Here is a 19,023-nt window from a genome sequence, read left to right on the forward strand (position 1 = left end):
AGAGGTGTTTGTGACGGATAGGGCCTAATGATACTACCCCATTTACAGTATTTTACAGAGAATGCCACAGGAAAACCTCACTAGCACACGACCGCCCTAAAGTCGTCAGAGCCCTCTAGCTCCGCAACAATCTTCACCCGTATCCATAGCGACGAAAAACGAAGAGCCGCCTATCCCTAGTCTGGCTCTGGCGCCAGCCCCTTTAAGAGCTGTATGACGCAAGTATACGTGCTGATGTCAGGGGCGGCTCCTGCGTGCTATATGGCCGTGTCCCGCGTAACCGCCCTTTTTATCTGGCGAAGCCGGAGGAGACGGAGCACGGTAACGGCAAGAGTGGGACAAGGACGGCGACATGAAGATCTGGACCTCGGAGCACGTTTTTGAGTAAGTTGTGTCCGTTATCGGCTCTCACGGTGGGTGGGCAGGCCTTGTGGAATTTTCCGCTGGACCCGGTACCTGGAAACCGGCACGCGGGAGCCTGTGAATGGTGGGGGAGATAGGGGGCAGGGAAGTAGTAAGGTAATGTTCAAGTGTACAGCGCTGCGTACGTCTAGTAGTGCTATAGAAATAAGTAGTAGTAGTAATGGAGGGGGCTTCAGAGGGTGCAGAGACGAAGGATGGGGGAGGGGTGAGATGCAGCAGGGAGGTGGGATGAGGAGGAAATAAAAGGAGGGCAGAGTAGTGAGAAGCTACGACAGAGAGTGAGGAGGGGAGGGTGAGATAAGAGTAGGGACTTGGTGGGGGTAATGGATGAAAGGTCAGAGGGCGTAGAGATGTGGGATGTGATTGGGGGTGGGATGAATTTGATAATGGTAGGTAGAGCCGAGTGGCTGTGGGACTACTGGGGTAGGCGTGGGGGGCTGCTGACCTCGCATGGAGATGGTCCTTCGTCTCAGATCCCCGTTATCGGACATGTGACCGAGTCACCCGGGGTAGGAATGCGGAAGGGTGCCGGCTTCTTAAAGCTCTCTTTATCCCAACACGTGGCCTGGCTCGTTCACGTTTTGCACACGGGATCCTGTTCTGGCTGACCTTAAGTGGCTGGTGGTTGCGGCCGCCAGACAAGGTGATCTGTTGCTCCGTAAGTGACCTTGATCAGAGCACTGGGTAGCCTTACAAGACGGACCCTTTAAAATCTTCTAATTTTTGCAGATTTGGAGGGGGAGGACTGGAGTTTAGGTGTTTAGCCAGAAAACCATTTGGCCGAAAGGTTTCGAGAAGATACAAAAACGGCAACTAGATACTGGATTCGTGCGCCAGTCAGTCTTAGGAAGAAAGCTTTGAGATGGCTAGAATTCACTTGCATTTGGGTAAAACTTTTATAAATTGCTGTTTAGTAGCATGTTCTAGTGTTCTGAAATGTAAGTGGACAGGCCAATGATCAGATTCTAGTTAAAATAGTGTCCTAATTGAGCAGGGACTGTCTTTCTTCTATGTTTGTGCAGCGCTGTGTATGCCTTGTAGCGCTATAGAAATGCTAAATAGTAGTAGTAGTAGTATCACCATAGGCAGGCCTACTAAAAAATAAAGCAAAAATGAGCAACCTGAATACATACATAACACATGCTGGTTTATTTTTCCATACTAAAGAGTGTACTAAAATTATTAGAAAAATGAGAGAATGACCCACACATTCTAAAAGCAAGCCCTTGCTGTTCTGTGCCTGTAACGTTTTACATAGTACATCAGATAAGACAGCTGACTTTCCCTTGAGTACATGGGAGCAGAATATTGTCTTTATATAGCAGTGGCAGAAGTTCAAATTAAGGACAATACAACCAAATACAAGAAAAGTATGAGTCCAAATATTATTATCAAGGACAGCAATATGAGACTAAGGGCCCCTAGAGCAAGGTGATGGCCATCTAAAAAGATGAGGGAGCAGCAGCTGTAAGTGGGCCCCTTCTCGGTTGTCCCCTCCCACCTTGTATGGTAGGAGCTGCATGGGTGGGATTTGTATCACTGCTGTGTGGCCCTTTGTTCTCTGCTGAAAACCTTTACTTGGGGCGTTAAATGGTTTGAGCATCTTACATTTAATGCCTTGTCCATGTAGCAAAGGGCTAGTAGGAAATAAGAGCTAAATAACTTTATAATTTTGATTGAGTTATATCCATGTAATGGTTAATGGCTATATGTTAGGATCACGCTATGTCAGTGCAACCAACGGTGCCCAGCTTAGAACTTGAGTACCAAGTGGAGACTATATATGATAGAAATCTTAAATTTAGCAGTTTTCTGTCTTCAATAGTTTTTGAGATATCAGCTTGTTATGCAACGTGTGGGGGGGGGGGGGGGAGGGTTTGGTACAATTTGCTGCCAACTGACATGTTGGGCGACTTTTAGGTCTTAACTCTGCCATAGTGTTCTACAGCTGTGAAATTTGCATCACTTGTTCAGAATTTCGTGTAGATTCAGAAGGTGAAGAAAATGCAACAAGACGGTGGCCGTAGCCAGAAGGATGCTAAGCTGCATAGAAAGGGTTATAACCAGGAGGTGTTGATGCCTCTCTACAAGTCATTAGTGAGGTCCCAGTTTTGGAGGCCGTATCTTCCTAAGGATATAATAAGCAAAGAAAAGCTGTGATTTGTGTTGCAAGATGTATGACAAGAGACTTAATGATCTGAACATGTATACCCTGGAGGAAAGGAGAAACAGGAGTGATATATACAGACGTTCAAATATTTGAAAGGTATTAATCTGCAAACAAACCTTTTCCAGAGACGGAATGGCGGTAGAACTAGACAACATGAATTGAGGTTGAAGGGGGGCGGACTCAGGAATAATGTCAGGAAGTATTTTCATGGAGAGAGTGGGAAACAGAATTCAAAACTGCATGGGATAAACACAAAGGAATCCTGTTTAGAAGGAATGGATCCACAGTAGCTTAGCAGAGATTTGGTTGCAACACCGGTAACTGGGAAGCAAAGCCAGTGCTGGACAGACTTTTGTGGTCTGTGCCCTGAAAATGGCAAGGATAAATCAAGGTCTAGTTTACATAATAAACTCATTGTATGTTATGCTTCATCTTGTTGGGCAGACTGGATGGACAGTATAGATCTTTGTCTGCCATCATACTATGTTACTATATAAATTGCAACCCATTTTGAGCTGAGACACATGGAGGGGCATTTTCAAATGGGGATGCCCATCTCAAAAATGACCAAATCCAAGCTGTTTGATCATGGGAGGAGCCAGCATTCGTAGTGCACTGGTCCCCCTCACATGCCCAAGGGGGCACTGCAGTGGACTTCATAAATTGCTCCCATGGTGCATAGCTCCCTTACCTTGGGTGCTGAGCCCCCTCAAACCCCCCTACCCACAACTGTACAACACTACCATAGCCCTTAAAGGGTAAAGGGGGGCACCTAGATGTGGGTACAGTGGGTTTCGGGTGGATTTTGGAGGGCTCCCATTTACCAGCACAAGTGTAACAGGTAGGGAGGGATGAGCCTGGGTCCGCCTGCCTGAAGTTGCAGTACCCACTAAAAACTGCTCCAGGGACCTGCATACTGCTGTCATGGAGCTGGGTATGACATTTGAGGCTGGCAAAAAATGTGAGAACTTTTTTTGGGTGGGAGGGGGTTGGTGACCCACTGGGGGAGTAAGGGGAGGTCATCCCCGATTCCCTCTGGTGGTCATCTGGTCAGTTCAGGCACCTTTTCGAGTCTTGGTCGTGAAAAAAATTGGACCAAGTAAAGTTGGCCAAATGCTCGCCAGGGACGCCCTTCTTTTTTCCATTATCGGCTGAGGACGTCTATCTCTTAACTATGCTCCCGTCCCGCCTTCGGTACACTGCCAACACGCCCCCGTGAACTTTGGCCGTCCCCGCGACGGAAAGCAGTTGAGGATGCCCAATATCGGCTTTCGATTATGCCAATTGGGGCGACCTTGAGAGAAGGACGCCAATCTCCTGATTTGTGTCGGAAGATGGGCGTCCTCTTTTGATTTTGCCCCTGATGGTTTCTGAGATACTGGTATTGTCAAAAATGGGCTTTTATTCAATCTCGCATAACAAAACACAACTTTCACAAACCAATTTGCCAAAGAGATTAAAGGAAAAGCTTTTGTATTTTCTGTTATTGCTCATTTTAACCAGTGTTACTATGTTAATTTTGTGCAGCTGGAGGCTATATTTTTCCTGATGTGCCTCACTGAAAATGGTCATACTCTGTAAGCGAGTCCACATTGGAGGTAACTTTTATCATGTGGAACAGTACAAAAATGAGCTTTCCATCATTTGAAAGTGCAAGAAAAATCCTTTTATTTGCCAGTTTTCATTTTGCTTCTCTCAGGCTTTATATGTTACTAGTAAAAAAAAGCCCCGTTTCTGATGCAAATGAAATGGGGGCTAGCAATGTTTTCTTCTGTGTGCATGTGGGAGTGTGTGTGTCCCTGCCCTCTGGCCTCTCTCCCCTCCCCCCTCTGGGTCCTTCGCTGTTACAGAGCCAGCGATTTGATTTCGTGCTCTGCTGTTTTCCTTCACTGACTGTGTTACAGAGAGGGCGGGGCAGACACTCATAGGGAAACCGGATATCTTGCCCCCTTCACACTTCCGGCTGGAGGCTTCATAGAACGTTGGTGTTGCCTTTTATATAGAGAGATGAGCCTAAAGTAATTTTTTAGAAGTATATGCATCATGAGTAAGTATAAAAATTCTAGTATTGTTGGTGGCTTAAATTAAGTGGAGTGGAGGAGTAGCCTAGTGGTTAGTGCAGTGGACTTTGAACCTGGGGAACTGAGTTTGATTCCCACTGCAGCTCCTTGTGGCTCTGGGCAAGTCACTTAACCCTCCATTGCCCCTGATACAAAATAAGTACCTGAGTATATGTAAACCGCTTTGAATGTAGTTGCAAAAACCTCAGAAAGGTGGTATATCAAGTCCCATTTCCCTTTCCCCTTTCCCTTAAGTGAACTTGTTTTTATACCATGTTTAGATGCAGTTTTATGATTGTCATAATTTACACATTTTAAAATGTAAATCAGACAAGCTTTTTGTTGTAAAGTTCTTTCCCAGAACATTTTTTGTACAAATGGTCCAAACGTTTGTCCTAAGTTGCACAGATCTGTAGGTCTGTGTGTAGACTCCAGTAACATCTAAATTGCCAGGTTACCGCCCCCCCCCCCCCCCCCAGTTCCCAAACTGAATGGGCTGTGTTGGCATTAGTGCACAGCAGCCGCTAGCGCAGCCTAAAGTTCCTAAAGCTGAACCAATGTTATAAACATTGAATCCATGGGTAAAGAAATTACTATCTTTGGGTTTGGTTTGGCAAATAGGTCAAGCCAAAAGTTTCTAGCCAATGAGAGCTTGACAAATATGAAATTCTGACCAATGAGATGAGTGGCACAGATTTATCTGACCAGTGAGAATAACTGGACACAGGTCACTTGATTACATTTCAGTTAGATTCCATATTGACTGTTCAGCAGTGATTTGTAATATTTTAGATGTCAAAGCACTGAAGTTGCTTGACCTCTGGACAGTTTCTTAACAAACTTAATATGATTTTTATACTCGTTGGCTCTGTGGTGACAATATGGCTGAGAAATTAGGGTCCTGCTCTGTTGGAATTCATTGTGAGGACAGTTGTCACCAGAAATCTTACTGCAGGAAGGCTGGTCTCTTGAGAATAAGAAGGATCTTTTTGAAAGAATCAGTGGACTAGAAGGCAGAGTTTCATCTTCAGATGCTACGTTATGCTACTGTCACAAAAAAAGTTCACTTCGAGAGTGAATTCTTGCAGAAGTAGTATGCTGATCCATTTTCAGTTCATGTTACTGCAGGTAAAGTGTGCTCTGAGAACAGTATCCATGGATCTTGCTAGGAAAATTTCTTTCTACTCAAACGGAAGAATAAATCAGATAAACTACCCAAGTCCTCAAATATAAATATTCTACCAAAAATACTTGGGATAAATTAAACTAACCGTTCACATCCATAACCACTAATATAATTAATTAAATTATTTAAATTGTGCTCAGTCCATATCCATTACACCCATAGCGTTCCCATGGAGAACATGTGGTAGTGTATAGATGGAACCATCATAGCACAACCTGTGTTCCACCTCCTCAAAGTGTATGCGCACACACCTACTGTTATATGTAATGCAACTTACAGTTAATGATGTTTCAAACTTTTAAGACCCAGATCTCATTGAATCAGCTGTACAATGAAAACATGTACCCTTTAGTTCTTATTATACCACAAAGCAAGTAACTGTAATTATAATGTGAATCCCAGTTCTAAGTAACATTCACTTGTAAAGCACATACAATTAGTTATAACCACTAAATTTTACACATACCACAAATACATACTCAATGAACCTGAACATGTGAAAAAAGGAAATCACTTCCCTTAGGAACCCAGTGTGCTCGTGCAGGTGATTTAAAATCCCATCAAAGGTTCATTCATGCTCTTCAACACCATCTCAATTTTCCCTTTAACTCAAGCTGAGTTTCGAATATCTTCCTCAGAAAGGGAACTACAAACATAAATTTGCATTAATAATCTAAACAATATTTTCACCCTGTACTAGAATATAATTAAATATTTATACACATTCCAATTTCAGAACTTAAATTAAATTGAATTACTTACATAAACCTAATTCATTGTTACCATCAATGTCAGGTACTAGCCCTGAGCGGGTAAAGAACTGTTGTCACCTAAAGTGCTGTCTGAAGTGGCCAAGTTTTATGAGGATATTTCCCAAATCTGCCCTGGAAAGAGACTTTGTGCCTGTGAAGTTCAGTGGTGAGTGCATCCATAAGCAGAAGCAGAAAAAACTTGCTCCTAGCGAATCTTCATGAACTATACAAAATATTTAAACAGAAGATGATTGGAATTTCTGAATTCCGTGAAATGCGACCACCTTGGTACATTGGGGCTAAAGAAGCTTATACAGTGTGTTTGCCAGATTCACCAAAATATCAACTTACTGTTGTTGGCCATCCTTGAAGGAATGTTAGACTGCAAATCGCTGATGCCTTTAGTTGCATGTAATATATAATCACTAGACTGTATGATTCATCAGTGCCAGAACTGTCCAGCTCTCCAGTTATTTAGTTCAAGTTGCACAGTGCTTCGACTTGGAAGAAGGTGATAATATTCAAGCAGTGGGGCCACACAGATCGCACAGCAATATTCACAAGAGTCTGAGAACTTCGACATATTGTGCAACCAGATCGATGATCTCACTGTGCATCACTACACGGCTGCAGCTCAAGCTGCCTTTCTCAAGAGCAATAAAGAAAATTTGAAAACAGACAGTTGTAATTCTGCTAGACTTCTCTGAGAACTACTCAATTGTTGCCCAGGATTCCATTCAGGGGTTTTACTGGGAAAACAGGTGAGCAACGCTCCATCCTGTTGCTATTTTTACCATGTGTCAAATAAGGTCCTGGAATGCATTTCCATGTGTGTCATCAGTAATTGCATGCAGCATGATATTGTGTGTGTCTGCATTTCAGAAGGCATTCATTCAACATCTGAAAGAGGTTCTGCCTAATATTATACATGATCAATACTTCAGTGATGGTGCTGTAGCTCAGTACAAGAACTTTACAAATGTATGCATGCACCAAGATTTTAACTTGTCATCAGAATGGCATTTTCACCACAAGCTACAAAGAGTGTATGATGGTACATCGGTGGCACCGTTAAGCATCTTGCCTCAAGAAATAGTCTACAACATGCCACCAAGTCATCTGTTCAAATGGGAAAACAAAAGCATAATGAATATAAAATTTCCTTTTTAGTTTCTTCTGCCAATGTCGGTTCTGTTCATGAAATGTTGGAAAATCGATTTGCAACTGCGAAAACAGTACCTGGCACAAGAAGCCATGACAGCTTGATCCCACTCAACAAGCATGAACTCGGAATTGGCAGAAAACAGTGAAAGAGTGGCATTTCTGTAAAACAACTCGAATGTGGTCAGTCTGTTGCTGTTTATGACCAGGGTTGGTATTTAGGAACCATCTTAAAACTTTTGCAAAAAAAAAATGCAGCTATATTGATTAACTTTATGCAACCAAAGGGTCCTGCATTGTCATTTTCCTGGCCAAGCCATAGATATGAATGCTGCATACCCATTATCCATGTGCTAATGACTGTTCCATATCATCAAGCTGATCAATCCATAGACTGGTGGGTTGTGTCCATCTACCAGCAGGTGGAGATAGAGAGCAAACTTTTGCCTCCCTATATGTGGTCATGTGCTGCCGGAAACTCCTCCTCAGTATGTTCTCTATCTCAGCAGGTGGTGGTCACACACAGCAGCAGCAGCTCTGGCTAGGCCTCCAAGCCTAATTTTTAGGTTTTGTTGAGTGCCTGGGGTTGAGGGCTCTTTTGAGCAAGTGCAAACCTGGTGGTGCCAGGTCCCTCCTTTTCTCCCCCCTCCCGCTGGCTCCGTTAAAAAAAAAAAAAAAAAAAAAAAAAATTTTAAACGTCTTTAAAGGCGTTATTTCGACGTTTATTTAAGCGTCTATTGCAGCTACTCACTGGGACACCAGGTCGTTACAACTCGGAGCGGACAGCAGGTAATTTTACCTTTTATAGCGGGCGGGGGTTCCCCGATTCTTCTCCTCGTGGCACATGGCGTCGGAGGGCGAGGGCGCAAAGGGTCGCTCCCCGGGTCGCTTGAGCGCTTCTAGAGGGGATGCGGGGGTCTTAAAGCCTGATTCGCCCTTGTTGGGTGGCAGTTTCGTGACCGATGAATGTCCCGGTCCTTCCTCCGGCGTGGCGGTTTTTCCCGCCATAAACGCCCATCCCCCGCTCCTCGCCTCCGCCATTTTGGCCGGCCACGCGGCTCGGACGGCTTCTTCTTGGGCTGCCCTTGAGGTTGGAGACATTAATGCCATGAACGCCCTTAATTTGGGCGACGGCACAGAAGCGGCTAAAGTTAAGAGCCGTTCTTCCCGCGCGGCTCCTTCGCGGAGTTTCGCGCCGGACGCCATTTTGGATGCGCAGCAGGCCTCTCCCCCGCTGTTGCGAGCGCCGGTTGAGAGTGCGCCTAGGGCTGTTGCCCAGGCTGCGGAAGTGCACAGTCTGGGGGGTTTCTCCCCCGAGTTTGTTTTGCTGCTGCATCAGGCCTTCCTCATGCACAACGCTGCCCCCGCTCCCTCGTCTGGTAAAGAGGTTGAGGTTCCCAGAGGTAAACGCCCTCGGGTTGATTCCCAGGCCTTGGAGGAATTTGTCTCCTCCGATGTAGATGAGGGCAGCGTGTCTGAGGTCTCCCAACGGTCCTTTGCGGATTCCTTGGAGGAGACGGATCCCCGCTCGGATGGAGCGGATGACCCCTCTGCAGCGCGGCTTTTTCGCCCAGAGGATTTGCCCAACCTGTTGTTACAGGCCATGGACACTTTGAAGATTTCCTCTCCGGAGGACGTCTCTCCCTCAGCCCCTGTTGGCTCTGCCATTATGCTGGGGACGAAGCGCCCGCCTAGAACCTTCCACGTGCATGATGCCATGCACACCTTAATTTCGGCTCAATGGGATGTCCCAGAAGCGAGCCTTAAAGTGGCTAGGGCTATGTCCCGCCTCTATCCTTTGGCTGTGAGTGAACGTGAGGCCTATCTGTGGCCTACCGTGGATTCTTTAATCACTGCGGTGACTAAGAAAACGGCATTGCCGGTGGAAGGTGGCACGGCCCTAAAGGACGCCCAAGACAGGAGATTGGAGGCGGCCTTAAGGTCGTCCTTTGAGGCGGCTGCTTTAAGTTTGCAGGCCTCAGTTTGCGGCTCCTATGTGGCCAGGGCGTACCTGACTATGGTGCAGCGGGCTTCCCCCTCGGATCATTCCTTGAGGGATGATTGGCCAGCCCTGGAATCGGGCTTAGCCTATGTGGCAGACTTGCTGTATGATGTCTTGAGAGCCTCAGCTAAAGGCATGGCTCAGACAGTCTCTGCGCGGCGGTGGCTTTGGCTGAAACATTGGTCTGCTGACCACGCCTCTAAATCCCGCCTGGCTAGGTTGCCTTTTAAAGGCAAGCTGCTCTTTGGGGTCGAGCTGGACAAAATCGTGACCGATCTCGGCACATCTAAGGGCAAGAAGTTACCAGAGGTCAGGGCTCGGGCTAGTGCTCGTCCCGGTACCTCCAGAGGACGGTTTCAGGAAGCCCGTCGGTACCGCCCGGGCAGGTCGGGTTCTTCTGCCCCCTCTTCCTTTAAGAGGCATTTCTCCCCCAAGCAGCGTTCCTTTCGCAGAGACCGCCGTCCCGGAGGTGCTCCCTCCGGTCCTCCCCCAGGGTCTCGTACCCAATGACGGGGTCTTGGTCCACGCCCCAGTGCAGATTGGAGGACGGCTGTCCTCGTTTCTGGGCGAGTGGACCACAATAACTTCAGACGCTTGGGTGCTGGAAGTCATCAGAGACGGCTACAAGCTAGAGTTCTGCCGACCCTTAAGAGACGGGTTTGTACTCTCTCCCTGCAAGTCTCCGGTCAAAGCTGTGGCAGTGCAGCAGACTTTGGACAATCTGATCCGCCTGGGTGCGGTCGTTCCGGTGCCAGAAAGTCAGCTTGGCAAGGGGCGTTACTCCATTTACTTTGTGGTACCAAAGAAAGGAGGTTCTGTCCGGCCTATCCTCGACCTCAAAGGGGTCAATCGGGCCTTGAAAGTGCGGCACTTTCGCATGGAGACTCTCCGCTCTGTTATAGCGGCAGTGAAGGCAGGGGAGTACCTGGCTTCCTTGGACATCAAGGAAGCGTACCTGCATATTCCCATCTGGCCTCCTCATCAACGCTTTCTGCGTTTTGCAGTCCTGGGCCGACACTTCCAGTTCAGAGCCCTCCCGTTCGGGTTGGCTACTGCTCCGCGGACCTTTTCCAAAGTAATGGTGGTCATAGCGGCCTTCCTGCGAAAGGAAGGAGTACAAGTCCATCCTTATCTGGACGACTGGTTGATCCGAGCCCCCTCTTATGCAGAGTGCGGCAAAGCTGTGGACCGGGTAGTTGCTCTTTTGAGCTCCCTGGGATGGATCATCAACTGGGAGAAGAGCCAGCTGCGCCCGACTCAGTCCCTGGAGTATCTGGGAGTTCGATTCGACACCCAAGTGGGCAGAGTGTTCCTGCCAGACAATCGGATTGTCAAACTTCAGGCTCAGGTGGACCAGTTCCTGGTAGCCTCTCCTCTTCGGGCTTGGGACTATGTGCAGCTGTTGGGCTCTATGACGGCCACGATGGAAGTAGTGCCCTGGGCCAGGGCTCATATGAGACCACTACAACACTCTCTGCTGCAGCGCTGGACTCCGATGTCGGAGGATTATGCGGTGCGTCTTCCCTTGGATCCAGCAGTGCGCAAGGCGCTGAGCTGGTGGATGCAGGCAGACAAGTTGTCTGCAGGAATGCCTCTGGTGACCCCAGAGTGGATTGTCGTCACGACGGACGCCTCATTGTCGGGCTGGGGAGCCCACTGCTTGGGAAGGACAGCGCAGGGGCTCTGGTCTCCTGCAGAGGCGAAGTGGTCTATCAACCTCCTGGAACTCAGAGCCATTCGGTTGGCGCTTTTGGAGTTCATCCCGGTACTGGTGCTGAAGCCTGTACGGGTACTGTCGGACAATGCCACGGCTGTGGCCTATGTCAACCGCCAGGGAGGTACCAAGAGCGCCCCTCTAGCCAAGGAGGCTATGAGTCTATGCCAGTGGGCGGAAGCGAACCTGGAACAGCTGTCAGCGGCCCACATTGCCGGAGTCATGAATGTCAAGGCGGACTTTCTCAGTCGCCATACCTTGGAGCCCGGAGAGTGGCAGCTATCTGCTCAGGCGTTCTTGGACATCACGAAGCGCTGGGGCCAGCCGAGCCTAGATCTGATGGCGTCATCGGCCAATTGCCAAGTGCCGCGCTTCTTCAGCAGAGGACGGGACCCTCGATCCCTGGGAGTAGATGCTCTTCTCCAACAATGGCCGACACAAGAGCTTCTCTATGTGTTCCCACCCTGGCCCATGTTGGGCAGGGTCCTAGACCGGGTGGCAAGACATCCCGGCAGGATAATCCTGGTGGGTCCGGATTGGCCCAGACGTCCCTGGTATGCGGACTTGATCAGGCTCTCAATCGACGATCCTCTGCGGCTGCCAGTGGAGCAGGGCCTGTTACATCAGGGTCCCGTGGTGATGGAGGATCCCTCCCCCTTTGGTCTTACGGCCTGGCTATTGAGCGGCAGCGTCTGAGGAAGAAGGGCTTCTCAGACAAGGTCATCGCCACTATGCTGAGAGCGAGGAAACGCTCTACTTCTACTGCTTACGCCAGGGTTTGGCGTATCTTTGCAGCGTGGTGTGAAGCAGGCTCACTTTCTCCCTTCACTGCTCCAATTTCTTCAGTGTTGGCGTTCCTGCAAGAAGGTCTGGACAAAGGCCTGTCGCTCAGTTCCCTTAAGGTCCAGGTAGCGGCTCTGGCTTGCTTCAGGGGCCGCCTGAAGGGTGCTTCCCTGGCTTCCCAGCCAGATGTGGTGCGCTTTCTCAAGGGAGTTAATCACCTGCGCCCTCCTCTGCACTCAGTGGTGCCTGCGTGGAATCTCAACCTGGTGCTAAGAGCTTTGCAGAAGCCGCCGTTTGAACCCTTGTCGAGGGCATCTCTGAAAGACCTGACGTTGAAAGCAGTCTTTTTGGTGGCTATCACTTCAGCCAGAAGAGTTTCCGAGCTCCAGGCGCTCTCATGTCGAGAGCCTTTTCTGCAGTTCACTGAGGCAGGAGTGACTATTCGCACAGTGCCTTCCTTTCTGCCCAAGATTGTTTCTCGCTTCCATGTGAATCAGCAGCTCTGTCTCCCTTCCTTTCGTAGGGAGGACTACCCAGAGGAGTACTCTGCTCTTAAATATCTGGATGTGAGACGAGTCATCATCAGATACTTGGAAGTGACCAATGATTTCCGGAAATCGGATCATCTGTTTGTCCTGTTTGCAGGTCCTCGTAGGGGTCTGCAGGCTGCTAAGCCTACAGTGGCAAGATGGGTCAAGGAAGCCATTGCAGCGGCTTATGTGGCCGCAGGGAAGGTGCCGCCTATCCAGCTGAAGGCTCACTCCACAAGAGCTCAGGCGGCCTCGATGGCAGAGGCCGGTTCCGTCTCCTTGGAAGAGATATGCAAGGCGGCAACTTGGGCTTCGGCCCATACATTCTCCAAGCATTACCGCTTGACTGTGGCTGCTCGGGCGGAGGCCCGGTTTGGAGCTTCAGTGTTGCGGTCAGGGATTTCTATGTCCCGCCCTGGGTGAGTACTGCTTCGGTACATCCCACCAGTCTATGGATTGATCAGCTTGATGATATGGAAGGTAAAATTATGTATAATCATACCTGATAATTTTCTTTCCATTAATCATAGCTGATCAATCCATAGCCCCTCCCAGATATCTGTATTGTTTTATTCTGGTTGCATTTCAGGTTCAAGTTTACTCTTCAGTTACTTCAGAAAGACTTCGTGTTCAAGTTTTTTCACTTGGATTCTTCAAGAGTTAAGACGAGTTTGTGTTACAGTGAGCTGCTGCATTCCTCTCCCCTCCGTTTTACGGGGCTGGATTGAGACTTATAATTCTGCCGGCACTCCCTCCCGCTTCGTGCGGCTGTAGGGCAGTTTTGTACCCCTCCCGCTTCGGCGGTGTTCGGGTCAGTCAGCTCCTCCCGCGGTTGCGGTTGCAGGATAAGCCAGATCCCCCCGCATCGGCGGGTGTGGTGTCCCTCCCCCGCTCCGCGGGGATGAGCTGGACGGATTCCCCTCCCCCACTTGTGTGGGGATGAGCTGGGTTAATTCCCCTCCCCCGTTTCGGCGGTGGTGAGCTGGGCAGAGTGTCCCTTCGTGGGTGTAATTCTCTAAGTGCTGAGTCCTGCGGATGGAGCTTTGATATCGACATACTGAGGAGTTTCCGGCAGCACATGACCACATATAGGGAGGCAAAAGTTTGCTCTCTATCTCCACCTGCTGGTAGATGGACACAACCCACCAGTCTATGGATTGATCAGCTATGATTAATGGAAAGAAAATTATCAGGTATGATTATACATAATTTTACCTTCTGACTGTGACTGGTCATCAATACCATCTGAACAAGAGAGATAAAAGAACAAAATTTTAAACTGTACACGGCTTTTAAAGCTGAGCACATTAAATAACTCTTACTGGACTCTTGAATTGTTGCAGCTGATCATGGTGTCAAAGTAAACCTGTCTGCAAAGATGTTACTGACAATTGTTCAGAATTTGGAATTGTTGCCATTATTTTTGTTATGGATAGGTTGGGAGAAGCAAAATGAAACTGGCGTCAAATGAGAGGATTTTCCTTTCATCTATCTATATATATATATATATAAAAGGCACCACTGAAGCCTCCAGCCGGAAGTGTGAAGCGCCAGAGATATCCGGTTTCCCCATGAGTGAAGGAAAACAGCACAGCAGGAAATCCCACGAAACTGTGAAGGACTCGGAGGGGGGAGGGGAGAGAGATGCCCTCACTCTCTCTGTAACAAAAACACAGAACAGCAGGAAACAACACTGAAGGACTGGACTCGGGGAGGGAGAGAGGGCAGGGACACACACACTCCCACATGCACACTCTGAAGAAAACCTTGCTAGCCCCCCGTTTCATTTGCATCAGAAACGGGGTTATTTTTTACTGGTTTTCTAATAATGTAAAGCTCATTTTTGTATTGCCTGTCCCACATGATGAAAAATTGCCTCCAAAGTGGACTCGCTCAGAATGACAACAACCTTCCCCCCTCCACCCCCCCTCCACCCCCCCACCCTGCTGGGATAAAAAGCTGATATATCAAACCATTGAAGCTAGAAGCCTGAAAGCTTTGCAGTTTTTCATCTTTTATATATTGGTCTCCATTCTGGTAGATTATCCTTTTCTGCAGTTGATGTTTCCAAATTTTGGTTGCATTGACACAGAATGACCTGTTAATAACCACCCAGACTAGACAGGATTCTACCCCCCCCCCCCACACACACACACCAAAGACCTGAGCCTAGCTCAAATTTCTGTATAGTGTATGAGACAGTAAACATGTGTATTCTTTAACAGCCATCCCTGGGAAACTGTTACTACAGCTGCCATGCAGAAATATCCAAACCCCATGAACCCTTGCGTGGTTGGAGTGGATGTAATGAACAGGCATGTCGATTCTGCTGGGAAGCTACACAGTGACAGACTGCTTAGCACTGAATGGGGAATTCCCTCTCTTGTCAAATCAGTAAGTGCATCAAATTAAGGCAGCCAGAACTTTGTTGATGTCAGCTGTGATCTGTGCCTAAGTAGTAGAACATCTGTTTAATAGTAGTAACATGAAAAGGTGGGATGGCAGATTGTCTGTCTATTGCTAAGTGGTGGGAAAGGTGGCATATTTGTTACAGCCTGTTGTTCACCTTTAAATTAACCAGTTTATTTGTACACATGATAGCAAGAAATGTTCTTGGAGATATGAAATGGGTCAGTGTACCATCTAACTTCTCTGTGTAAGCCAGGTGTCTTCATCAGAACAAACTGCTGTTAGGCAGTATGTTTCAGATTGTGGGCCAGGGAGCTCATCCCCTAGTATTATCTCAAAGATAAATGTACAAAGAAAATCAAAACGGACAACAGCAAGAAAAGTCTCCTGTTGTGAAGTAAAAACAGGCTCCTTAGGAGGTGGGTGTTGATACATCTAACTATCCCAAGTACAGGATGTGACTAGATTCTTTCAATTAGTGCAGAAAGTGTTAGCTGATTTATTTGGGTTTCAGCTGCTCAGTTGATTTTCTTTTTTCCCTTCAGATCATTGGTGCATCTAGATCAAAAACCTATGTTCGGGAACATTCTGTGGTTGATCCTGTGGAGAAAACTTTTGAACTCAGATCCTCTAATGTAAGTATGTAGCATTGTGCAGCTGGCTCCTTTGTGTCCTCTCAGCAGTGTGCAGTGAGGCTTCAAATTATATGTCACCTGAGTGCTTCAAGACCTAAATTTTAATGCAGGGTTGAGTTTTTATCATATTTTGTAGTTTTAGCAGACTTCATATGTGGGAAAAGTGATTCTTGTATCTCATTCCACAGATTACATTTACAAACATGGTGTCAGTAGATGAAAGACTGATCTATAAACCACATCCTCAGGACCCAGAAAAGTGAGTGCTGAACTGTCTGGGGTGGTTTGGTTTTTTTTTTACATGAATCTTCAACAGTTTGGTGTTTAGTAGTTTCTTTGGGAAAATGAGCTTACAACACAATTGTAGGAGCTTTCATATTTAATTAAATATGAATAATTCCCTAATAAATTAACATTTGTGTGTTTTTTGGTTTTTTTTTATCAGGACTGTTCTAACTCAAGAAGCAATAATTTCTGTGAAAGGGGTGAGCCTGAGCAGTTACCTTGAGGGGTTGATGGCCAACACAATATCTTCTAATGCCAATAAAGTGAGTTGCGTGTGGGCATGGATCTAGGAAATAGTATTTGTGCACTAAGGATAAACTCATCTGAAATGCTTTAGCTTGGCTCCAGGCTAGACTTTGTGTAATTGATATTACCTGTGTGGGCTTTTGGAGATACCCCACACTTCTGGCTTTCAGTTCCAGGGGTCCTTGCCCTGTAGCATACCATGTGACTTGGCTATGCAACCCAGGGGGAGATGCTGAAAGCAATTCGAGCTTGCACTGTTTCATTTAGACTGGTTTTAGCTAGTTTAAATGAAACATTATTTTGTGGTTAACAGCCACCACTTTACCATGCATGGAAGCAGTGACTGAAAGTCCTATTCTGATGAGCTTACTAGTATTAAAATGAGCTTGGTGATTTCCCGCCAGTGCTGAGAAAAGCAGCTCACAAAAAACCCTTGCCCTAATGACTAAAACCTACCGACTGCTCTTTTGTCCTTCTGACCCAAGTTGTCTTGTGGGAGGATGGCAGCTGCCAGCTTCTTCCAGCGCCAGCTCTGGCCTTTCTCCTGTTTAGTGCTTAAAAAACCAAGTCAACCAACCTATAAGAGTAGTACATCTAGTGGCAAAAGGCTGGGAACGGGGCAGTCTGGTTCAATTCCCAATCATGCAGCCTTCATGCCAGGTCCAACCCCCCCCCCCCCCCCCTCCCATTCACTGGGCATGTGTACAAAAGCTATGCCTACTGCCCAGCTCTTGTGGGCATTCGCCAGGAATGTCTCTCCCCCTTTACCAAATGATGCTCAACATTCACAGGATTCATATAATTTGCATGTTAGTGTTGAGCATTGGTCGCTAAATCAAAATCCGTCTTCCAGCTGTCTTTTCCAGCACTGTTCTTCTAGGATTTACCCATATAAAATGGAAAGGGAAGTTAGGTGTGTTGGAGGTGGGTGAAACTTTAGATGAATAATGGTGGTGCTTTGCTTGGCATTTTCCTGTTAACTTAGGCTAGAGGTAACCTGGACTTGGGATAACTGACCACACCTGTGCTCTTTGGTATAGAATTAACTGTCTCTACGTTAAAGCTCGCTACTGGCCCTGCTTTTTTCTGTGTGGAAGTGTAAACATGCTCAATGTTTTACTTAGTAAAATACACCAAATCTGAGCTTTCTGTTCTGCCTGTAGAGCTGTTGGATAATATGAAAGCTTCCTCTTCTCACCTCCTAATTACCTTAAAAGACAAATTTCTCTGGTTTATATGCAGTAATTGACATTTTGCATGTAGCCACTGCTGGTCTGCTTGCACAGATAGCATCCACACAGTGATTTACTTCTAAAGCTTAACAGGGATGAGAAGGTGAACGTGCATGGTATATATCCAACAGTAGACCTAGGGCTAGAGCATCTGTCCCCACAACTATCCCCTTAGGCAATCCAGATTAGATTTTTCCCTTTCAAAATGGCCTTGACAGACTACATGCTCAGCTAGGGCTTCTGTCTGACTTCTTTATATTCTACTGGTTCTAGGGTCGTGATGCAATGGAATGGGTAATCAGTAAACTGAATACAGAAATAGAAGAGCTGGCTGTGTCGGCAAGAGGAAGCATGCGAGCATCGATGGCAGCGGCAGCATTTGTAGAGAAATAAATAACTCCAGCCACACCCTAGCAGTGTCCAGCTCTCTTGAGCCAAACGTTCTGCAGCTTCTTTTCAAGCTGGTGATCTATTTATTTTTATTTAAAAAATACAGATATCTGAAATAGGTTTTAAAATTGATAGTTGAAGAGGGGCTACAGAGTCTTTTGAACAAGCAGAAGGAATCTACAGGGCACGAACTGGAATGGAAACGTATAACTTCCTGTTTTGGATTTGTGTGCAAATGATCACTTGTATGTGCCACATTGCTCTTCCAGCAGAAGGTGACCTGTATATGCCAGGATTCACTTGCATACTTTCCAAGGGTTTTGCTGGTGAGATGATAATCCAGAATCTTGTGCCATTTAATTCTTGGAACCCAGAGCTCCTTTGGGACCAACTCACACATATAAACCAGCGCTTTATCTAGCAACACTTTGCCTTCTCTTGTTTGGATGATACTATTTATGTAGTGGGAAGGATGGTACGATACTTGAAACTGAAGCGAAGCAAGTACTGTAAAATATGTATTTGTACAAAAAGCCTTTTATAAGACAACTTTTAGTTTGAAGAAATAGTATCTTTCAGCTATGGAAAAAAGATAACATGTTTCACTATAATTAAAGGAGTTTTTCATTATTTGATCTCATTCCTTGTGTCTGCACTGCCTACATTTAAAACAGTCTTGGTTTTGAAAAATATATTGAGATAACATCTGTGCCACACAGTGTTCTGTATTGCTGTTAAAGTGTAGCAGGCACTGAGCAGTAGAGATGAATGTTACATCAGGTGTTATGCAAGAGTAACTTGGTTTCTTGGTACAAGATTTTGAAAGACTAACCTGGTATTGCAAACTTTAATAGAATTGTGTATATTTAACTGTTTCAGGTTTTCTTGTCTACTGATACACAAGTAACAATTTACTAGCAAGAATGATCCCATTTCCTGATTAGTGTTTTATTTGCAAATGATATAAAGATAATAAACACAAGTAAATCACTTTTACAGAAAAATAGAAGGAATCATACGTTCAGGTAAAAATTAAGAAAAAACA

At 46.5% G+C, this 19,023-nt stretch overlaps 1 protein-coding gene across 1 annotated transcript; it reads left to right on the forward strand.

Annotated features, from left to right (window-relative positions):
- The first annotated feature begins 274 nt into the window (after positions 1–274).
- PRELID3B (PRELI domain containing 3B) lies at positions 275–18,608 on the forward strand. The gene is made up of 6 exons (XM_030212968.1): positions 275–384; positions 15,007–15,175; positions 15,736–15,825; positions 16,014–16,084; positions 16,271–16,373; positions 17,862–18,608. Exons 1-6 carry the CDS (start codon positions 353–355, stop codon positions 17,979–17,981), a joined length of 585 nt encoding a protein of 194 aa, XP_030068828.1. The 5' UTR covers positions 275–352; the 3' UTR covers positions 17,982–18,608.
- The last annotated feature ends 415 nt before the right edge of the window (positions 18,609–19,023 follow it).

This window comes from Microcaecilia unicolor, chromosome 8 (genome assembly GCF_901765095.1).
Source record: "Microcaecilia unicolor chromosome 8, aMicUni1.1, whole genome shotgun sequence".
Classification (NCBI taxonomy): domain Eukaryota; kingdom Metazoa; phylum Chordata; class Amphibia; order Gymnophiona; family Siphonopidae; genus Microcaecilia; species Microcaecilia unicolor.

What these genes read in the sequence shown, in the direction of transcription:
- PRELID3B (XM_030212968.1), top strand. Translation starts at nt 353, where the DNA reads ATGAAGATCTGGACCTCGGAGCACGTTTTTGA. An exon ending in ACCTCGGAGCACGTTTTTGA is followed by an intron (nt 385 to 15,006) that starts GTAAGTTGTGTC and finishes ATTCTTTAACAG; the next exon opens with CCATCCCTGGGAAACTGTTA. An exon ending in TTGAACTCAGATCCTCTAAT is followed by an intron (nt 15,826 to 16,013) that starts GTAAGTATGTAG and finishes CTCATTCCACAG; the next exon opens with ATTACATTTACAAACATGGT.